The 20,957-nt window shown below is 38.5% G+C and overlaps 2 protein-coding genes across 2 annotated transcripts in view; both read left to right on the top strand.

The window, feature by feature from the left end:
- The first annotated feature begins 131 nt into the window (after nt 1-131).
- Nucleotides 132-6,813, top strand: prtfdc1a (phosphoribosyl transferase domain containing 1a). The gene is made up of 8 exons (XM_079447704.1): nt 132-457; nt 558-664; nt 1,216-1,399; nt 2,065-2,130; nt 3,380-3,462; nt 3,585-3,631; nt 3,722-3,798; nt 6,364-6,813. The coding sequence occupies exons 1-8, from the start codon at nt 350-352 to the stop codon at nt 6,409-6,411; spliced, it is 720 nt and encodes a 239-aa protein (XP_079303830.1). The 5' UTR covers nt 132-349; the 3' UTR covers nt 6,412-6,813.
- Nucleotides 6,814-13,873: 7,060 nt separating this feature from the next.
- The window catches only part of arhgap21a (Rho GTPase activating protein 21a), a 79,272-nt gene continuing 72,188 nt past the window's right edge, over nt 13,874-20,957 (top strand). Inside the window, exon 1 of the mRNA XM_079447655.1 lies at nt 13,874-14,010. Coding sequence (XP_079303781.1) covers nt 13,939-14,010 — 72 coding nt within the window. The 5' untranslated portion in view covers nt 13,874-13,938. The remainder of the gene's footprint in view (nt 14,011-20,957) is intronic.

Below are 20,957 nucleotides of genomic sequence, written 5' to 3'. Positions count from 1 at the left end.
CTCTCTTGTGCACGAACGATTCTTTGTACAATTTAGCATAGCATAGCAATTTCCTACAGGCCGTGTGTTTAGAATATTTGTCAGAGCAATATCATGTGCTTATATTGTGAGAGAATTCTCTCGTGTCGAATGTGTCTTTGGTATTGTAATGACTTCAGTATGACTTCAGTTATGTTATCCGCTTAACACACTTCATGGAATCTATGAGAAAGATTTTTAAATACTTTCCTCATTCCATGCTTAGGGCTAGTTTACTCATAGCTGCACACGTTTCATTAACATTGTTACTGAGAAATGTGTAGATATTCCTTCATGAGAATATGACAAAATTTCAGTTATTGAAGAAGAGATGGAAACATTGCATGAGGGCGGAGGCACAAGCAGTTCCTCCTGTTGCTCAGAAATCCCAATGAGCACCGACATGGCAGATGAGCAGAGGAATCAACAAGCCGTTGAGGTAAATATATTTCACATTGATTCTATTCATTACAGTTGCAGTTTAAATGATAAGAGCTTTTGTTTGGCTTATGTTTATTTGATTATTGGTAATAATGAAGATAAACGACGACTGGCCAGGTTACAGTTTAGAGTTGTTCAATTATCCTGAGCATTATCACGGTGACCTGGAGTGTGTTTACATTTCTCATGGAGTCATCATGAACAGGTAAGCGCTCTTTAAATATCAACTTTCGATTAAAATAGATAAATAAAATAGACATAAATGAGAGAATTGTTTTACTCTAAAGGCAATGTTGAAATATTTGTCTTATTATAGCCAACTGTTACACTGACAAATTATTAGATTTTTATTTGATCTTTCATCTGACATCATTTTGCCTTACGATCACCCGTGTTGCAAATGTAACAAATATATTCTGATATAATTGTAATATATGTTCTGTATATTTACTTTCTGTTTATATATATATATATATATATATATATATATATATATATATGTCTATATATATAGGGTTTCTGATATATGTTATATTTTCCGCGTATCGTTTCTTTTTTTCTTTTTCTATTTTTTATAGAAATGATTTGCAAACAGCAACTGACACCATTAAATGATTTGTTTAAAAATGTGTTTAGTTTCATGACTTGCGATCAGGTTCTTCAGAAATCCGGGCTGCCACTCTGCATATTCATTTCACGTGACCCTTAGACAACATTCACATGACCTTCACATGACATTTTAACTTGATTTGTTAGGATTGAGTGTCTGGCCAGAGACATTCTTCAAGACACTGGAGGTGATGACATGATGGTTCTGTGTGTTCTGAAGGGAGGATATAAATTCTGTTGTGATCTGGTGGAGTCCATCAAAGCTCAGAGCCGCAGCACTGACAGAAGACTGACCACCAGAGTTGAGTTCATCCGCTTTAAGAGCTATCTGGTGAGATCTTTCACACGGATCACACGCAAAAACAATAAAATCACAGTCATGTTTCTCCTTGACACACAAATGCCTTTAATATTTTGAAGGATTGTAAATGTTCAAGTGTAGCTGTAAGCAGCAGGTGGCGCTCTAGGGCTGTAAAATAACAACACATGTGTTTGAACTATTTTTATGAGCTTTTTGTGAACTATTTCGTCAATGTAAAGTAAATATAAAAATCGTTTAAATCTAGTGAGCATAGACATGGCGCCATTGAAGTACTTCTGAAAACAGGCTCTCTTGTTAAACATCAATGTGTCAATGACAACACTATATTGCTTTTAACAATGCAAAGATTTATGAAGACACCAATGGCTCCTCAAACATTCACTGTTGAACGGTACGATTACAAAATGCCACGACGAGTCATAAAGCTGGGCAAAGTAGATATTTTCGGTTGTTTTTGCTTCAAATCTATTTTACTACTAAATCTATCAAGCATTGAAGAACCCCTTCACCCCTTTACAGAGAAATAGCTTGACCCCGAGCAGAAGACATGACCCATTTATCTCAACAGACAAAGAGTAGCTTGTGTCTAACCGGTGGACAGTGTTCGATTGTGTCTATGTAAAACCATACATGTGCTGACAGACCCATAGCAGAAGACTTTGTGCGTTTTACAGAATGATCAATCTACCGAAGACCTGCAAATTATTGGACCAGAGGACCTCTCTGTGCTGAAAGGAAAGGTATCAACATGAACCAGTTTGAGTCACAAGAAAATGTTACGTGCACTTTTTGTTTTGTTTGTTGATTCGGTTCACATGAGCTGGCATATATACACATTTAACTTGGCACAACCCACACACACATTTTCAGTCTGGACTTGTTGCAGAAAGTCTGTGCCAGTCTGCAGATTTGATCAGTTAGTGTATCATGTCTAGATTTAAAAAAATCTCTAGTGTATTGCAGCCATAATACTACTGTCATATTACACTCGAAAGCGTTTCATAAAAGTTTCATTTACAAAAAACAACAGTTCAGTCTTTGGCAGATCATTAGGTGATCATTCCATTTGCCATGGAAACCGTTACATTACTAATAACAATCACAAAGGGTGCGGTTATCATTTTCTGAGGACATCTCTGCTGTTATTGGATGTTAGTTGAATATCTTTTGCATCTTTTAATTCTGACACCTTCTCTCTTTTTCCACATGAATGCATTCCGCAGAATGTCTTGATTGTGGAGGTAAGACACAAGTGTTTTCATTTTGGGTGGAGAGGAATGCGGACTGATTAAAAGTTGTTCTAGTTGTTTATCGTGGAAAGTAAAACATGAACATTTGAAAGAAAAGAAATAACAGTTTTATCTGATTAGGCCTTGCTTAATATTACATTATTATGAAATATATTCAAGGGAAAAAGAGCGATCTCAGTACTTTTGTTTTGTCTTGTTGGTTATGTAAAATCCTCATGGCACATGTTCGGGGTGGTCTGGGATTTGTCTGGAAAACAATAGTGGGGAAAGGTATTTTCATTTCAGATTTTCATTTTGACAACAGATATTTTCCAGTCTGAAATCACCCATGTTGATCACTTAATCACACGTGTGCCGTTCTATTGACTGAGAGTGCGGTGAATTTATCGTTCCCCCCCATCAACTCTTGCTAAACGCTTAATGTCTTTGCAGGAATGTTGTGCAAAACATTCATTTTTGTTCATTTGTTTACATTCTTCTCTGAATCATTAACTTTGTTTGACGCTAGTGAGCTGCCTATTTCGAAAGCAAAGTAAAATGTGTGCCTTATAGAAAATGTAGATTGCAAGATGAGAGAATACAAATACAAATACTCAATATATATTGAGTCAATTTTCAGGTTTTCAACTTCATACTCAGTTTTAGTTGCTTTCTTTGTAACGTGTTTAAGATAAGTCACATATAATGTTCCATTGCTGTTCGGATGACATCCTTTAGTGAAATATTGATCTCCTCACAGGCAATAGTGGACACAGGAAAAACCATGAGAGCTCTTCTGCAGCATGTGAACTCTTTCCAACCCAAACTGGTTAAAGTTGCAGGGTGAGAGCAGAATGAAGTGTGTTAAACCATGCGGTTTGTTTGGTGGCAAACAAACATTTTGTAGATTTGAGTGAGGTTTTATATTTGAGTTGGTGTGATGGTTTTGTGTGTCCGTGTCTCAGGCTTCTGGTGAAGCGGCTTCCTCAAAGGGCTGCAACTCTCCCAGACTGTGAGTACTCGAGTTTGCTCAGTGAATGGGAATATGTAACATCAGCAGGGTGGATTGATTCTTAGTGTTGTCATGTGTTTCTCTTCACAGATGTTGGATTTGTCATTCCCAATCGTTTTGTGGTGGGTTACGCTTTGGACTACAATGAATACTTCAGAGACCTCAACGTAAGGGCTCAAATCACATCAGTTCAACGTTGATCAACTGTATTTATACTTTCATGACCTTTTAGAGATTGATAAGGTCCAGAGTTCAGATCAGACTGTAATTTTGGAATTTCGAACCATTAACAAAATTTGACCGCATGAGTTAGTATGTATTTCTAACATGGTATCATAGTTATACTATAATTTATTCAGAATCTTGAAATACGATAATGCAAATACAATAGTACTCAAATATTCTTTTATTAATATTTTTACTATTTTTACAATATGAATTTAGTTATACTACCAAAATCAGAGTATTATTCTCTGTAACAGCCTCATACATCTGTACTGTGTGTGTAGACAAATACAGTAAATAAAAAAACAGGCAGTCAATTTTAACCAGAAAGCACCAACCGTGCACAGTTAACAAATGGGCCTGTCATTCACAAGGACACAATATGAAAATAACCCAGACAGCGAGTTATTGACACAAACAGGGAAAAACGAATCCCATGAGGGGGTAAAATAACAGGGAGCTTGACAAAGTGCAATAACAGACTAACTAGACCAATAAACTTGACTGACACTAGACTTGACTACTCAGGAACTTCAAAAATGACACAAGGTCGCACTCGGGTATGAATACACACAAAACGAACCGGCACAAGACAGCAAACACAAGGGCATTAAATGGGGAACAAATAATAAAGGGAAACAGGTGAGGGGCATGAAACAATTACAAGATAATATATGAGGAAAGAGGGGGCGGGGTGAGGAGACGAGACAGGAGAGCACATGGCACACCAAAAACAAACAATGGCCATGTGCTTCCACACAAAAAAACGTGGGTCTGTCACGATCAAATCATGGGAAATCTTTGAAAAAGATGCCAGAGCAAACTAGCAATATTTGTTATTAATATGCGTTAAGTCGTCTGTTAACCAAACGCTGTGTAACAACAAAACTTAAAAAAAGAACATATTTTACGTTTCACAAGCTACATAAATGACCCTTCGCAAACAGTTTAATCGTCAGGCATTCTGACCAATCATAACTCCGATATTATGTGCCCCCGTGACTAAGCGCCATTTGTCCAGTCCAACAAGCCTGGCGTAGTAGAGCTTTGGTGATTTTAATTATTGTAATAGTAAACAGAGAGATATATAGCCAACCAGCTTTAATGGACGTTCACACTATTACCATAAACGATGACTAAGTTATAAATGAAGGAGAATAGTGGAGTTCACATCACAACTATACCAATACAAATAGGAGACACGATATTGTGTTGTATTGTATTGAATCATTAATGTATGAATTACAAACGGAAGCGTTCGGGGAGTGGTGTTTTAAGGCGGACTATAATACTTATTGATATATTACTTACATATCATTACATGTATGAGCAAGCTGGCGAGATATGTTTTCCTGTCCCTGTGATGCGATGAGGTCACCTCAGCCTTCATTCGCAGTGACATATTAAAGGAAAGACATTTTGAAGTCGTAAAGCAACAGCAGTGCTGTGTTTGCTGTATTTACATCATAAAATAATTGACACTGATGGACTGCTAGTCTTTTCTGTACTCAACTAATATTTGAAGGTTTACTTTAGTTTTCGCAAAGAAGGATCACGGCCGACCAAAAATCTACAAGAAGTCACTCTCTCTAAAACTTTCGCTACTTCGAATTCCGGACTAAATAACACGTATTACTCCACATTTAGGTTAGCTATAGGCCTACATCCATTTGTGTGACAGTGGTAGCCTGCTGCATTACGCGAGATTAGAATGAACGTAACGTTATCATCTGCTGGTGTGGACGGGGAAATATAGGTATAATTATTGTTACAGTTATCTCAAATCCTTAATGTATCCCGAGAATGCATATTGCAGAACTTTCGGTCTGAAATCAGCGTGTCATTTTTTCAGAAATTCCTCACTATTTCCCCATTTACACTGGGAGTGCATGGCTGATACCCAACGATAGCAACAGGAATGAGGGGGGCGGGTTTTTGCGAATTTTGGACCATTATCTTTGCACAAAAAATGACACACCGCAGCTTTAAATGCAAAGACATTCAACAATAAACAAAACTCATAACAGTATACTGTGCTACATCATTATATAACGCAAGAATCTTGAATCTACACCATGAATGAACTGTAATATATTAAACAAGGCTTGGGGAACATCCAAATTTGCATTTCTCTTTCCTAGAAAACTCTAATCAGTATTTCATATCATGTGTGCAGCTCCTCCTAAAGCATTAAACATGCTGAAAAACATCAAACTGCAGAACAAGCACGAGGAAACATATTTCAATGACACTCTGAATTATTTTAACCTAGTGTTAGGTCAAAAAGGGACAAACCCATCTGTTGGGTTATTTATGAAGCTATTCTTGGTTGTTTTAACATAAAATGCTGGGTTGTTTTAGCCCATGGTTGGGTCAAATATAAACCATTTTCTGGGTTATTATAACTGGATTGGCCTTTTTTTGACCCAACAATGGTTGATTTTTAGAGTGTATACTTTTGTTTTATTTATCATTGGACTCACAAAAGTGACTCTTTCTCTTCACAGCACATCTGCGTCATCAGTGAGACGGGGAAACAGAAATATAAAGTGTGATAAACTCCTCTTTTTTGAAAGGAATTTGCATTTATATGACCGTTACAAATGTATACCTTATTCTAACACAAGAGGACTGTGTTTGCATATGTGAGATGTGATTTCTAGACGCAATGGATAGTCGTTGCATTATTGACATATGACGTGATGCAGAAAATAGAATAACTGTTCAGTTTTATATGCTCTATCACTTTTTGGGACCCAGCAAATGTCTCTTTTGTCATCACACTGTTTCTAAAAATCTGAAGGGAAAGTTGACCTAAAATAAAATATAAAAATGAAACAAAATGTCTTACACAAACATTGGTAAGTCACCAATAAATTTAACTGTATGTACTTTCTGACTTCTGCGTTGCTCTAAAGAAACGAGGAATCTAAATAAAGAACATCTGAACAGCCATGAATAAAGATGATTTATCAGTCATTTCTATTGAATCTTTGGATCACGCTGTTATTGCAGCGTCTGGTCTGAGGGTTGACCTCTTTCTCAGTGTACAACCAGCAGACAAAAGACATGAGGGTTTGATTTACTTTACAACCTGCTATCTGTTATCTCACATCTCTGAGAAGCCACGAGCATGCTGGAAATTTACTTTGCTAACTGACAACTCAAAGCTGATGTTCTCTGACAAAAAAAAAATGCTGCTCATCTGCTTTGGATCTGTTGTCTCAAAGCACTCAAGGGAATGTGAAAAGATATTCTCGTAACTAAAATTAAAGCAAACAATGATCAATTAATAAAACTTATTCTCTTTGTGTCTGAGGGAGATTATGATTCTGTTCTGCATGGGTCATTTAAAGTGCCGAGTGAATGCTTTTTGTGCCGTGAACATGGCTTTCCATGACCCAGTCTGGGCGCCAGGCGGGTACAGATGCCAACGCACAACCATCTGCCATCAGTTACTGGACCTCATGACTGGAGAATGCAGCGCTGCACTGCACACACAATTACACTCTATTTCATTCAATCAAATAACAATGCATGACGATAAAGTGCATCACTATTTGTCTTGTGAACTTAGTTTAACCATCACAGACCAAGTTGTAAAGTTGTAGAAAGCATTTAAATAAAGGCTATTATTCACTTAATATGAGTTCAAACTCAATGGCCCGGTTTCACAGACAAAGCTTAGCTTAAGCCTTACCATGCCTTATAGTTAAACCAGCACATTTTGTTTGATTTTATTAAAATACCATTGATAAAAACAATACTGGTGTGCATCTTGAGACAAAACAATGGCAATGATATATTTTAAGATATGTAAGAGCAATTTAATTTCAGTTGAGACAGCTCAAACTTTCGTTTTAAGCCTTGTCTGTGAAAATATATCAGCTCCTCACAATGTGAAATGGACCAACAGGTTTTATCAGAAGCAGGTTTATAATCTCCCAGCATGCCAAAGTGAATCGGCATTTTCATCACATAGTCACAACATCACTAGCCATTTCGTATTAAACCTAGGCAATCTACCAATTCATTTGTTTGACTAGATTTTGACTTGGTTGACAGAATTGAACATCAGAAAAATTCAGTACAAGTAACTTCATATATTGCTTGTGTATGTGTAATTGAAAGACTGTTTTACCTGGTCATTTAAATTAAATCATAGTTTATTAACCCTTACGCCTCCATCCTTGGTATATATGATTTCCTTTTTTTAGCTGAACACAATCAGAGTTAAATTATTTTCTAGCTTTTCTTGGCATTGTAATGTTACTTTGTTGCAAAGCAGCTGTACGAGGAAAAATTGGAATCTCATTGGTTCCCTTGTGTCTAGTTTCTTGTGTGTTGTGCAAAACATAGTGAGACATGGGACATCATTTACTATGTCTATTATCCCTTTAATTTAGCCTGCATTACCATACATATAATCTCATACACCTGTACAATTTTACAAATCCAGTGATTGTACATTTTCCCCCAACGTATTCCTTTTCTTCAGTTTCCTGGCAGACTGATAGAAAAGCCCTCTACAGTTTGTGTCTTTTCTCCTGGAGACGATGGAGACAGAAGATAATCTTGCTTCAGGTAGGGAGATCGTGAGAGTCCTTGATGTCTGTGTAGTATTAACGAGACCGGACGGTGACTGCGTGTTCGCGTGCTGCTTAAATACTGATGGTGATGAGGTGATGATGATCTTCAAGTGCAGGTGATTAATACTCAGGAGAGTTTGCGTGTGGGGCTTGGCGTGCTTGTGACAGCAGTTTTGTGGTTCATAGTTTTTGTAGTTATTGGTTTCATTTGTTTATTGGTTATATTTCTATTTATCATTTACGTATTGTTTTTGCATTGCTGTGTTCACCAAGGTGTTCTGCGTGGTTGCTACTTGATTTCTAGAGGGTGGTGGATGAATGGTGGTTGCGAATATGGCTCAGATCCCTCCTTCAATCTGCTTTTCTTCTTTTTTTGACAGATACATTTCGGAGACAGTTGAGCTTGATGAGGGATTAAACAGCTCCCGATGACAACCTAATGCTCGAGTCTGTAGGAGAACATGGAACCAGAGATGGAAGGAAACCCCTTCAGGGAATGAACCATGCCAATGCTGTTACTATATGTGATAGTTACACTGACAGAATCAGTTTTTGTAGTCCTGAAAAGGGTTGAACGTGAAGATTAGCAACAGCTACAAAATAATAAAAGAAAGTCTCCAACGTTTAATGTATCGAGTTGCTGTAATTTACAATACGTTCATATAGGTCTCAGTGTTATGTGTTATGTACCCCTCATGTTAGTAAAGGGCTATGAAACAGAGGGCTCTTTTAGTTAGAGTATCCAATGTATAGGTAGAGATTACCCAGAAATAAAAACCATATATTGTCCTCTGGATAAAGAGGCATTTTGGGTTTATGTGACAGTGGTGACAAAGTCACTCTTTGTTGGTCTGGCTGTGACTCGCTCACTCTTATCAAACATCGGCACTTAGAAACGCCAAACTTCCCTGACGGATAAACGCTGCACACCTCTGTGGGAGTCTGGCACTCTCCCATCAATCCAAAGCAAGAGATCCACACACAAAGACACAGGTGAGTTTCTCATGCTGACCCAGGCCTCTGAGGTACAACATCATAGAAAAAAGACATACAAAAGACACAATAAACACTGCACCTTTGAGTGTCTTTGTATGAAGACCGTTGGAAAAGAGAATACAGTTTCATATCACAATGAATACCAATGTCCTTTAAAGGCTGTATTAAAATTATATTTCTCTGAACAATATTAATTATAACTTAATACACATCATAATACAATTTTGTACACAATCTCAATTGTTCATTTCCATACTTACATATTAGTTATTTTAATCCAGGGAGTTTACACGAGTTAGAAATGTTTTGGGTGGATAGTCACCATTTGTATTCACCTATAATGAATTCACCTAAACCAAAACATGGGTTTAAACCAACATAGGTAAACAGTGTTCATTATTATTTTAAGGCTGTTTGTTTAGGATGCCCATCTATGAAGGATGTACCCTGCCCCTGCCTAAGATGCTGGGTTAGGCTCCCTGGCAGAGGACAAGCCGATTTGCCGAATAAATGTTTAGGGTGCAAATGCAAATGCCAATAATTTCCATCATTTAACATCCCTGTTGAAAAAACAGCATATGCTGGTTAGGTATGCTTAGAAGCATAGCTGGTCATGTACCGGTCCTTGGCTGGATTGTAGTTGGTATTATACGTTATTCTTTTGGATATCTAACCAAAGTAGTAGTATACCTCAGATTGTCTTGGTTAATCATACACCAGGCCTCCAAACAATAGAAAAAAAGCTGCTCTTTGAGATTTAGGAGGCGTTCTTTCAGAAGATTTGTTCTATTGTTTCCAATGCATTGTGCTGAAAAGAGGCAAACAAAAAACACTGCTAGCCAATGGATTTGTCCTTTAAAGCTGCATGCATCCATTCATGCTCTTTAAACACAGAAAGATGCAGTTTGCACTGCTGTAGTATTAATGTTATAAAATATTAACGTTGTATTAGCACATATTGTACTATTGCTCTTTGTATGACACATCCCCGAACTCTTTGTAATTCGCTTTGGATAAAAGCGTCTGCTTAATGACTGAATGTAAATGTATAAAAACACGCACGCACGCACACACGCACGCACGCACGCACGCACGCACACACACACACACACACACACACACACACACAGAAAAATACTTAAACATTTCAATTTTACGCAGTTTAAATGTTTACAACAAGATCTTATATCTTCTGTTTAGAAATCTCATTATAAAGCTTTAATGCATGAATTACACAAACCATCACAATCCGCATTAATAACATTGACTAGGTGTAATAGAGCAGAAAATACATACGCATGCATTTCTTACGTAAGAAGAAATCCGGTTGGTTGAAATCTAAAGGAAAATTTGAATATCGCATGTTATTGGTCACCAGACCGGCGGGTAGTCCACGGGGCGGGATGTGAAGGTCAGTCGATGTAGACGTTCTGCAAGGATCGGGGTGTTCGATTCAGTTGAGGGAATCGATTCAAGTGTTCGATGTACTTCAAACTAACCGAGTCACTAAGTCGTTATTTGACCGTGACATCCCGCATTTTAGATATTAAAATACATTTGAGTTAGACGCGTTTATCTCGCGTTTTCTTGCAAAACAACATTATCTCGCTGCAACTAATGTAGTTTTGCAATTTGTAAGCGCGACGATCTTCTACGACAAGTTCAACAGCGAAACGACTCGCAAATCAAGGAGAGTCGGTTCAAACTATACGCAAACAACGATTCACCAACAGGGACCAGTTCGCAAGGGCGATTCCTCCGCGAATCGGACCTCACCAGAATTTGTCGCGCCGCCAGCTGGAAGTAACCGCGATCAATCTGCTCGCGTTGAAATCGATGCTACAAACGCGGGCTGCATTTTAAACGACCGTCATTCTTCTCATCCGCATCGGTGTGATGCTCGTACTCCCGTGTTGTTTTATTTCAGTATGAAGATTCACTTTACGCCTCGGAATACTGTATATAATCTCGGGTCGATAGACAGAAAATCGATCGCGACGCATCTCGTATGTGGATATTAATCGCGCGTTGGGCACCGAAACGATGCATTTTGATTCATGGTCATCTCATACTAAACGGAACAGGTATGTGTCTTATTGACCCCATCGCTTGCACTTTAAAACCCCAGTCAGTGTACTATTGTAGGAATGGGAAGGTGTCGTGTCAGAAATGAAGGGAAACGGGATGGTGAGGATGAACATTACGTTAGATGCTGCTGGCAGGGGACAATCGGATCGAAATGACTCCGTCACGTTGTTTGTCTGATCAACGATAACAAACAATATGATAATACACAACAACACATTCCTGTCACGATCAGACCCTCGCATCTGACAGCGCGCGTCCATTGTGCTGGACTGACCCTCTCTACTCATATAGACCAGAGTCACTGAAATGAATAGCCCAGATCGCTGTGTAACTAGGGATGCTCCGATCCACCTTTTTTGCTTCCGATACCGATTCCGATACCTGAGATTCAGTATCGGCCGATACCGAGTACCGATCCGATACTAAGGTAAAAAATTTAAAGTGCACAATTACTTGATAAACTGTGTGCATTGCTGTGCAAGACATCAGGCTCGACTTAACATAAAATTTCCTGACCCCGTAAAACAAAATAACAAACTAATGATTCACAAATTTAGTAAATAGTTTATTAAACCAGCACCGGTGCAAAACAAATGAAAAATAAAACAAAAGTGTTCACTATCTTTGGACAAAAGACATTCAAAATTAAAGTGCAAATTAAGCAGCTGAATATAACAACAGCTTCACTAGCTTAATAAACGGGTATAAATAAATGGAAACAAAATCTCTTAATTTTTAAGAAAGTGCAAAAATAATTAAAAAATCAATTCGCAAAAAAGCTGCTGAAATAGAGCAAAAAAGTAATAGCTTTACTGCTTTAGATATTCAAAATAACATGAATCAGATCTTTTTAATGCTTTAGTTACTAAAGCAAAGTCCACTTAACTAAACTAAAGTTTAGTGAAAATAAAATTTAACATCCAACACAGAAACAGATGAATAAAACACTAGCTTCCCTAGCTGAGTAAAACTGCACATGTTTGTTGCATTTAACGTGGCATTTTGTGGCACAAAATTCTCATCCAACCAGTTTGCGGTTAAACTTAAAAGCGACACGGGGGACACGTCGCAGCTCCAGATATCTGTTGTAAGACTCACCGCATTGACATCTTTAATTTTTTCGGATATGTGTTTGCTTTTTGACTTTTCGGTACAGTTCAAGGTAGAGTTAAATATTTACGCTTCGGCGTGTCGTACTGCGGCTCCAGGTGGTTTATAAGGAGTCTGAAGCCATTATTCGCAACGACGGACAGCGGTTGCCCATCCATAACAATGAAAGCGGTGGAACTTATTGGCGTAGCGGTTGTAAAATAACTCCAAATGACAGATATTTTGGCTCGCTCCATGCTGTTCGCTGCTATATGTTCACTTGTTCACGTGCACTACGTACAGAGCACGTTGCTAGCGTATGATGTCGCACGTTGCTAGCGTATGATGTCGCACGTTGCTAGCGTATGATGTCACACGTTGCTAGCGTATGGTGTCACACGTTGCGCAAAGCACAGCCGCCCACGAGAGAGTTTAAGCGCCGGTGTCTCCATGAACTTTAACATCGTCTAGCACAAATTTTATGTCAGATCGGGTATCGGTGACAAATTGCACCGATACCCGATCTAGAATTTTATTACGTATCGACGCCGATACCCGATACGAATATCGGATCGGAGCATCCCTATGTGTAACACGTGAAAAAGACCAGAATTGACATGCTTGTGACGGACAGTGTGTCAAAAGACAAGCTTTTCGTGTTATAGTGTATCAGACAGAGCAGATGCTCATACTGCGCTTCATCATACCAATATAATACAGCATTCAGATGACTACAGTAGTATCACACATATCTGTTTACTAATGTAAGTGGGGTGATGTTTATTTCCCCCAAATCTTCAGTACATTACACAAACAACATTATATTTGCTGTTTTCATTTGCTCTGTTTTGGTAAGTCCAAATGTCAACTTTCTGCTTTATTCGCTCCGCTTCTCTCTTTACCCGCTGATCTCCTTACTTAACAACTCCTAACCATCCTTTAAAGAAATGAACTTTCTGTTCAAGTTTTTACGTCGGCCATGGTCTCACCACAACAAGTGAACCGTGGCCTCGCAAACGTTAAGCAGTCTGCCACAAAAATATAGTCAAAACCCTAAAGAATGCTTTGTTAGCTACTGTACTGTACCCGTGTCCCAGCTCCCATCTGCTTTTATCTGCTGTACTGCTAAATGAATATCTCTCCTCTACTGGGTCTGTGTGGCTTTTCAGTAACTTTTCTTTGGTCGCAGGACTGTGTTGTGGACGGGCATGAAGAGTTCAGACGGTGTGGATTAGATCATTTGGAATATAAGATTTTGATTTCTCTTGACTCAATGTTGGCCTCCAGAGGACCTTTGCCTTTGTGCTCTGAAATGAAATAATGGCAACGCGTCGGGCTGCGTCAACGCACCACGATGAGAAGACCAATCCTGCCGTGTCGCCAGTTTGCAAGGTAAGTGAAAGTGCATTGAAAGTTTATCCGTAAGGGTTTAATGCATTTCAAGCATTTGTTTTGTAAAACAATATTACGGAGAAAATCATTTCCTACTATTATAGTAGCGTAGAGACAATTGCTTGCATCATTACGTGTATATGAATATTTGTCTCGATCATCAGAATGATCAGAATTCTTGTTTATCTTATCTCGATAATGTCTGAAGCGTCAGTGCTGCCAATGCTGTAATGTCACTTTCTCGAATACTAGAACAACACTGGCAGTTGTGACTCTTCTCACGGCATTACATCATCACTGAGAGCCTGACCGATGAATGCATGTCATAAGTGTATAACGCAGGGCTTGAATGATCCTATCAGTTAGAGCGGATTCCAGTGTTTATAAGGTCTTTACTGAGTAAGCTCAGAGTAAAATGGGTGTCATAACTGTACAGGATCAGAGGTGAACATGTGGACGGATCACTTAGCATGTGTTCAAAGACTATCAGTCCTTCAAAAGTCAAAATTTAAACACAGCAGTGAAAATGCTAAAATAATTTTAAATAACACTGATTTATTTGAAGGGACGCTTTTTTTTCAAAGAGCTTTGTTATGTAACTTCAACATTGTTTTGTTTCATGCTTTTTATTCTCTTCATTATAATGGATGTGATCTGAACTGTTAACAATTTACCGTAGACTTGAATAATGTGTTCTGAAATCTCTGAATACTCTGTTTGGTTGCACATAGTTCACGCTGTCAGACGGTTTCAGATCACGAGATGTTATAGTCCGGTTTGGTTGTCTCAGTCCAGGGTGCATCAGGTCATCCGTGTGCTGTCCACTTAGGTTAAACGATAACTGAAGTTCTCAGCAGGTATCTGAATTCCCCCAGCAGAAAATGCTTTTATCCACACTATTAAATGATACACTCTGTTTGTGTACTGTTTTGTTTGTGGGCTCGAGTAAGCACCATTACCCTTCCACCAGCGTGATTCACATTTGCATTAATATTTCAATATAATCATAGATTGTATTTGAAGTGGAAAACAGATATGAGTTCTGTTCAAAAGCTTTTAAGCTACCTTACTGTCTACTGCTCATATGGACAACAATCTAACTGACGCCAAGGATTGAATCTAACACTATGTCTACCCCAGACGTGACGCTGCAAATAAATACCATACATTTTTTGTAAACACCAGTCGCGATGGCAATACACGTCAAGCTACAATAAATGAATGATTGTGTTAGAAAAGCCTAAAATGTTGTTATTAGATCAGTGCAAATTACTGTTGTTATTGTTGGGGCCGTCTGTGTTCACGCCTGTTATTGCTTGTTTAATTCATTATCACCCCGGAGTCCTCCACTTCCTGTCAAACATGAGTTAACCAGCTTTCAACCTCAATAACACCCCCCACACACACTCACACAACGTGAGATTAGGTTACATATATTATGCGGGAGTGCCTCAATCATAAAGCTATTTTTTATGTACTTCCTTGTAGGGCACTGGCAGGTGCGGGACTGTACCTGCATCTATCTCCCCTGACAATTATTAGACACCTCCCAGGGTTCAATAGGCCCGGCGGTCTCAGGTGGACCCAATGTTCTGTTCCATCTAGTCCTCCATGTTTAATGAGGGTGATAGGAGGGCGTCTCTGTCTGTCTGTCTCTCTCTCTTTGTGTCTCTCTCCCTCGGTCACCCAGCCCCCTGTATGTGCACCAGTGCCATGGAGGGTAATTAAAGCCCAGCTGCTCTTTGCTGTTACACCTCCCCGCACACACACAATATGGTGTTCCCCCTTGGGGTCACCTTGTCTGACTTATCTGACTTCCACATTTGTCTATACACCTCCAATTTGAAGTGTATTTTCTTTGATTTGTACATTTCCTTTTATTCACATTTAAAAAGGCAGCTTTTAGTTATCCATTCATAGGTATCAGTATTTTCCTAAGAAGTGTAAACGCTGTTGCTCTTTGGTGCTTTCAAAGCATTGCTCGCTTGTTCTTAAAATTGCAACATCAACCATTGAGGTTTGGCAATGGCTAAACCTGTATGTGACTCTGTCTTCTGTGGAACATTTGAGAAATGTTGTGGTGGTTTTGTGTCCATACAAGGGAAGTCAACGGAGTTCAGTGTTGTTTGGTTACCAATGTCTTTTGTGTTCTGAAGAATAAATAATCCCTCAACAGGTTTAGAATGACATTTTTCTTTACCTATGCCTTTAAAATACATCTCACTTTATCTGTGAATGGTTTGCTGAAATAAATAAGGGTTTGCAGGGCTGTACAACGCGACATGTACAGTATGATGCACAAGCTAGGAAAAATCTGACTGTGCCAAGAATAAATGTAAAAGTGTAGCATGCGTGCTATTCGGTTTGCCAGGTGCATTAGACAGAGCCGCTTGTTTGTGTGAAGTGCGTTTGTCATTGTGCTTGTTCTTGTGTAAGGTTAACTAATGGCGCCCCAATATTTATTTTATTTATTTATGGCCCCCATATCAAGTACATTGATCCAGAGCCCTATGATCTACGCGATGTGGGAAAACATCAGGAATCCCTAAAGCAGAATTATACTATTTAAATATGTCATCTGCTTGTGCTGCGAGTGAAAGAGTTGCAAACTTTAACATGTTACAAGCGTGACACTCGTGGATTTGTCTGTATCTTACTATACGAGGAAATGAACACATGAACATAAACTAAGTTTAAGAAATTTAAGTCTACATTTCACTGTTTGAGTAAAGCTACTGTCAAACAAACTGAAACTCAATTGTCTCTGTGACGACCCGCAAAAAATAACATTCTTCTTCATTTGAACCAGATGATAAAATAATACTTTAGTAAATATTAAAGTGTTTATTACAGTGTAAAGTAAGTTGGGCTGAAACGATTCCTTGAGTAAACGAGTAATTTGAATACAAAAAATCATTGAGGGAATTTTTGTTTTCTGGAAGCTTTGTTTAATCCATTTACTAACTTTACACACGGAGCACTGCATTTCCCCACGGACCATTATGATCCATAAACTGAAGTTAGTTTTTTTCCTTTGAAATTATTCTTTCTATTTTTGTTCATGTCTCTTATTTCTTATTAGCATTTAGAAATTAATATGGCAATGGAATGCACTAAATGGGTTTAGTTTTCAAGGATATTAACGTATGCAATTTTCACTTTTCTAAATTTTAAGAGACCTGTCTTGTATTCTCTTGTATATTTAGTATTGCTCTTATATTTAGAAAAAGTACTTGTTATCCGAATACCCGATTAATCGATGGAAAAATCGGTAGAATACTCGATTGGTAAGATAATCGATAGCTGCAGCCCTAATAGTAAGGTTCAATGGTGCACAATAATTTAACTTCTATAGGATATTAAAGTATTTTTATGGAGAAATGTATTTACTTGGTACTGTATAGTGAAGCATTGAAAATACAGAACTCATAAAAAGGAAATAACTAATTTGGTAAGATCAAAAAATGATATGGTTTTACTTTATCCATTTGTATAACGTTAATATCCTTTTTCAGTTACCTGTCTACTTATGTGATGACCTGCACTTCCGTTTTTTTAAAGATGTGCTACAACTGTTTGGCCAGTGCTACAAAACTTCAAACCTCTGTAGCAACGGCGCTACGTGCAAAAAACGTTAACGTACAGCCCTAATGCTTTTGCAGATCATGTGGAGACGCCCTTTATAAACAGCCCTTTTAAATCTGAACACTGTCCTATGAAATCAAACAGATCAAACCATAATCCAGTGTTGACGTGGGATGTTTGTGTGTCCAGGCCTCCATCCGCCGATGTTGTTTTTCAGTGCATTGATTTCTGTTGTCTGTTCAGATAAACCGAGGGTGATAGTGAGTTAGCTGCTGGATTTCTGTATGTATGTGGATTCACCTCTGACTGCACTGACCGATATATACAGTCTTGAAAATGGATTTGTTTCACTAAATAGACGAAAGTGAACCAAAATGCGAAATACTCTTCATCCCTGAATACTAAACCTCTTTGATTCAATGAGTGCTGTGACATAGCCTGCACTGGGGCCCGTCATCACTATTACGATGGCCTCCTGGGCTGCAAGGATATGAAGCATATGCAAACACACAACGCTCGTCTATAGACGGGAACCGGTATAAGCGAATGTGTGTGTCTAATCTACTCTAAGTAGGTCTAAAACATGTATTCAAGAAATGGATTAAAAACACAACAACGTATTGTTTCAGCCTCACCCCGAGGCTGTGGTGACATGGTTTGTTCGCTTGTTATGTACTTCAATCAATTGACCATCTTTTTCGGGCGCGGTTGAGCGCAACGGGGCTAAATGTAAGTAAGCAAGCCCTCTGTCTCTGCCAGAATCTGTCTGAAGTATACTTTTCAAAGATGGACTGGCAGGGGTGTAGACAACCTTGAAGAAAGAAACGTCTCCATTCGTAAAGAAATATATCGGTCCGTGTTAAATAGCAGGAATGTGGTGTTGTTGAAATCATGGCGAGCGGTCGTTGATGCTGTTATCAGTTCTCTCTTCACACAGGCGATCGAGCGCTTCGGTCCGGTAAAAGCACAAAACAAAACGCACACAAACGTGTTCTTGCTCTTGATATACAATCACAATGTGAACACCTTAGGTTAAAATGAGAAAAAAAATGTACGAGGGTGGATTAGAACCCTCAACCACTTGACCATCGAGGCACACCAGGGGTCCTCTTGCGATGCGGGCACGACCTGCGTTCGCTGCGAGCCCCAGTGGCACTGTCTGCACTGTCTGATGTTACGCCACTGGATTCAATAGTTGTCAGTGAAGCTCGGCTCTAATGTGCCAGGCCCTGACCTCAATCCACTCTGGAGACAGACATTTCTGTCTGTAAGCTTGTCAGAGCTTCAGGCCTCCTGGGAAACATGAGGAGTGTTTCATTTAAAGACTTCCCCTGTGTAAACAAAACAGCCACTTATCCCATTCCCAATTATTATCATTCAGCCAAGCCTTTCAGACGCTCATGTGTCTCATCTGGATAGAAAAACTTTCAATCAAAAAGCGATTGTTGCCATTTAGATTATAATGTGTATTTAATCATTTGTGTACATAATCCATAAGTGAATGATGAAAATATGCAAAAAAATAAGAATGAATTGTGTTTTCCACAGTGGTTTTCACTGAAGGATCACATTGAGAGTATTTAGTCATTGAGAAATGAAACACACCTGCGTCGTATGCTGCCACCTGCGCTGATGTAATTTACAGCGGGTAAAACACGGATGCAGCTTATAACCTGATGATGCACGGTTACCATGGTAAATGTTTACAGATCGAGCAGTAATACCTCTGAAGGATGCATTAAGCCACTGTATTCTCTCTTCTTACTTTTCACTCTGTAGAGATGTTAGCTGAGACCAAAAGTCCATATGAATGAAGAGATGCTTGTTAAACATTCATTAACATTGAATCCAATCTAGCTTTTTCTAATATCAGCAGATAGACACCACATTCCTCTGTTACACTTTCCATTTTCACTGTTTTCATCCGGCCTGCTGAATTTAGTCCGGATAAAGTGAATGTTTTGTATAACTTTAGCATGTGATGCGGACCACAGCCATAAAGGTATATTTGAGTTGTTTGCCTGTGTCACACAAATTTTTATTTGCGTTTATCATAAGATTATTTCACCCATGTGTATTTGAATCAGTGTTTTGCGATCGTATCTAGATCTGCTTTTAATATCAGATTATATTCGCCCATATTTCTTCATAGCTTCATAGAATCAGGTGCACATGTCTGCCTGGAAATGAAGTCCTGTTACAGCACAGAACCTAGTAAAGTCCTTTTTTCAGATTTGGACTTGTCAGGTTCACAGTCTGTAATATAAAATAGTGCTATAGACCATTTCATCGGACATCCTTTAGTTTTAAGGCATTTAAACAAACCGTATGGTACATTGAAATCTAGCGGTTGAGCTTGGCATCGCAGTCTAAATGCAAAATATTTTTAGCCAAGAAACTGTTCTTTTCGGTCTCATCTGCTGACTTATGTTCAAGCTTAGTTTCATGTGAGTTTGGGTCACATTGAACACACACGGGTAACCCCATGTGTCATGTGTGTGTTTTCAGTTCTCTATAGATTGTCCTGTTCAGTGGCAGTGAGAGAATTGGTACATCACCACCAGTATTGGTTTCATCTAATAGTCCCCTGGGCTGATTAGAAGAGATCATTGATACGAGGTCGTGGATGCCAGATTGATCCATTTTGTGGTCTCTGTTGGGCTGAGATTCACACAGTTCTTCATTACTGTCACAACAACATGTAATAAAAATAAAATGTGCACGGATGTTTAAATATTCAAAAATTCCATCTGCAGTAAGTATTCGAAAAATTCCAAATGCAATTCGAATATTCATATCTTTCATAAGAATACAAAAACCGCGTCACCACAGGGTTAGAATAGTCTCGTCTTTTTTAACGCTTCTTCACTTCGTCTGCAATGACTTTATCATATACAGAAAACACCAAAAATAATTTGGCATGGTTTTGTTTTAATCTTTGTTCAGTCAGATCTCAAGCTAGTTTTAATATTTTAAGTTCTCACACAATAAAGACAGATATTCTTGTCAGTTCTGGGTTTTGTTACCGGGAGTTAGAGAAGAGCATCATGTATTCTCTGCTGAAGGCTTGTTAACCGTCGGCTTGTTGAACAGACTTTCAATAATAAAAATAAACAAGATAACCGCATATCATAGACGGTCTATATACGTTGCATTTTGTATGTTTTGCTTTTGTATGTTTTCGCTTCGTGCAGGTTTCCATGCAGATTTTATGTATTTTTCTATTTTTTCCAGCGTTGCTAATCTTTTCAACATAAAAAAACGATATACAAGATATAATCAGAGAATACCATCTCTACGGTAGTGTGGATGTCTCCAAACAGCTTGCATTCAACCCTCTCCCTGCTTTTCATTTAGCTACT

This window comes from Barbatula barbatula (assembly GCF_947034865.1).
Source record: "Barbatula barbatula genome assembly, chromosome: 23".
Lineage (NCBI taxonomy): Eukaryota > Metazoa > Chordata > Actinopteri > Cypriniformes > Nemacheilidae > Barbatula > Barbatula barbatula.
The sequence above is the reverse complement of the archived record's forward strand: the minus strand, read 5'-3'. Positions and strand labels throughout refer to the sequence as shown.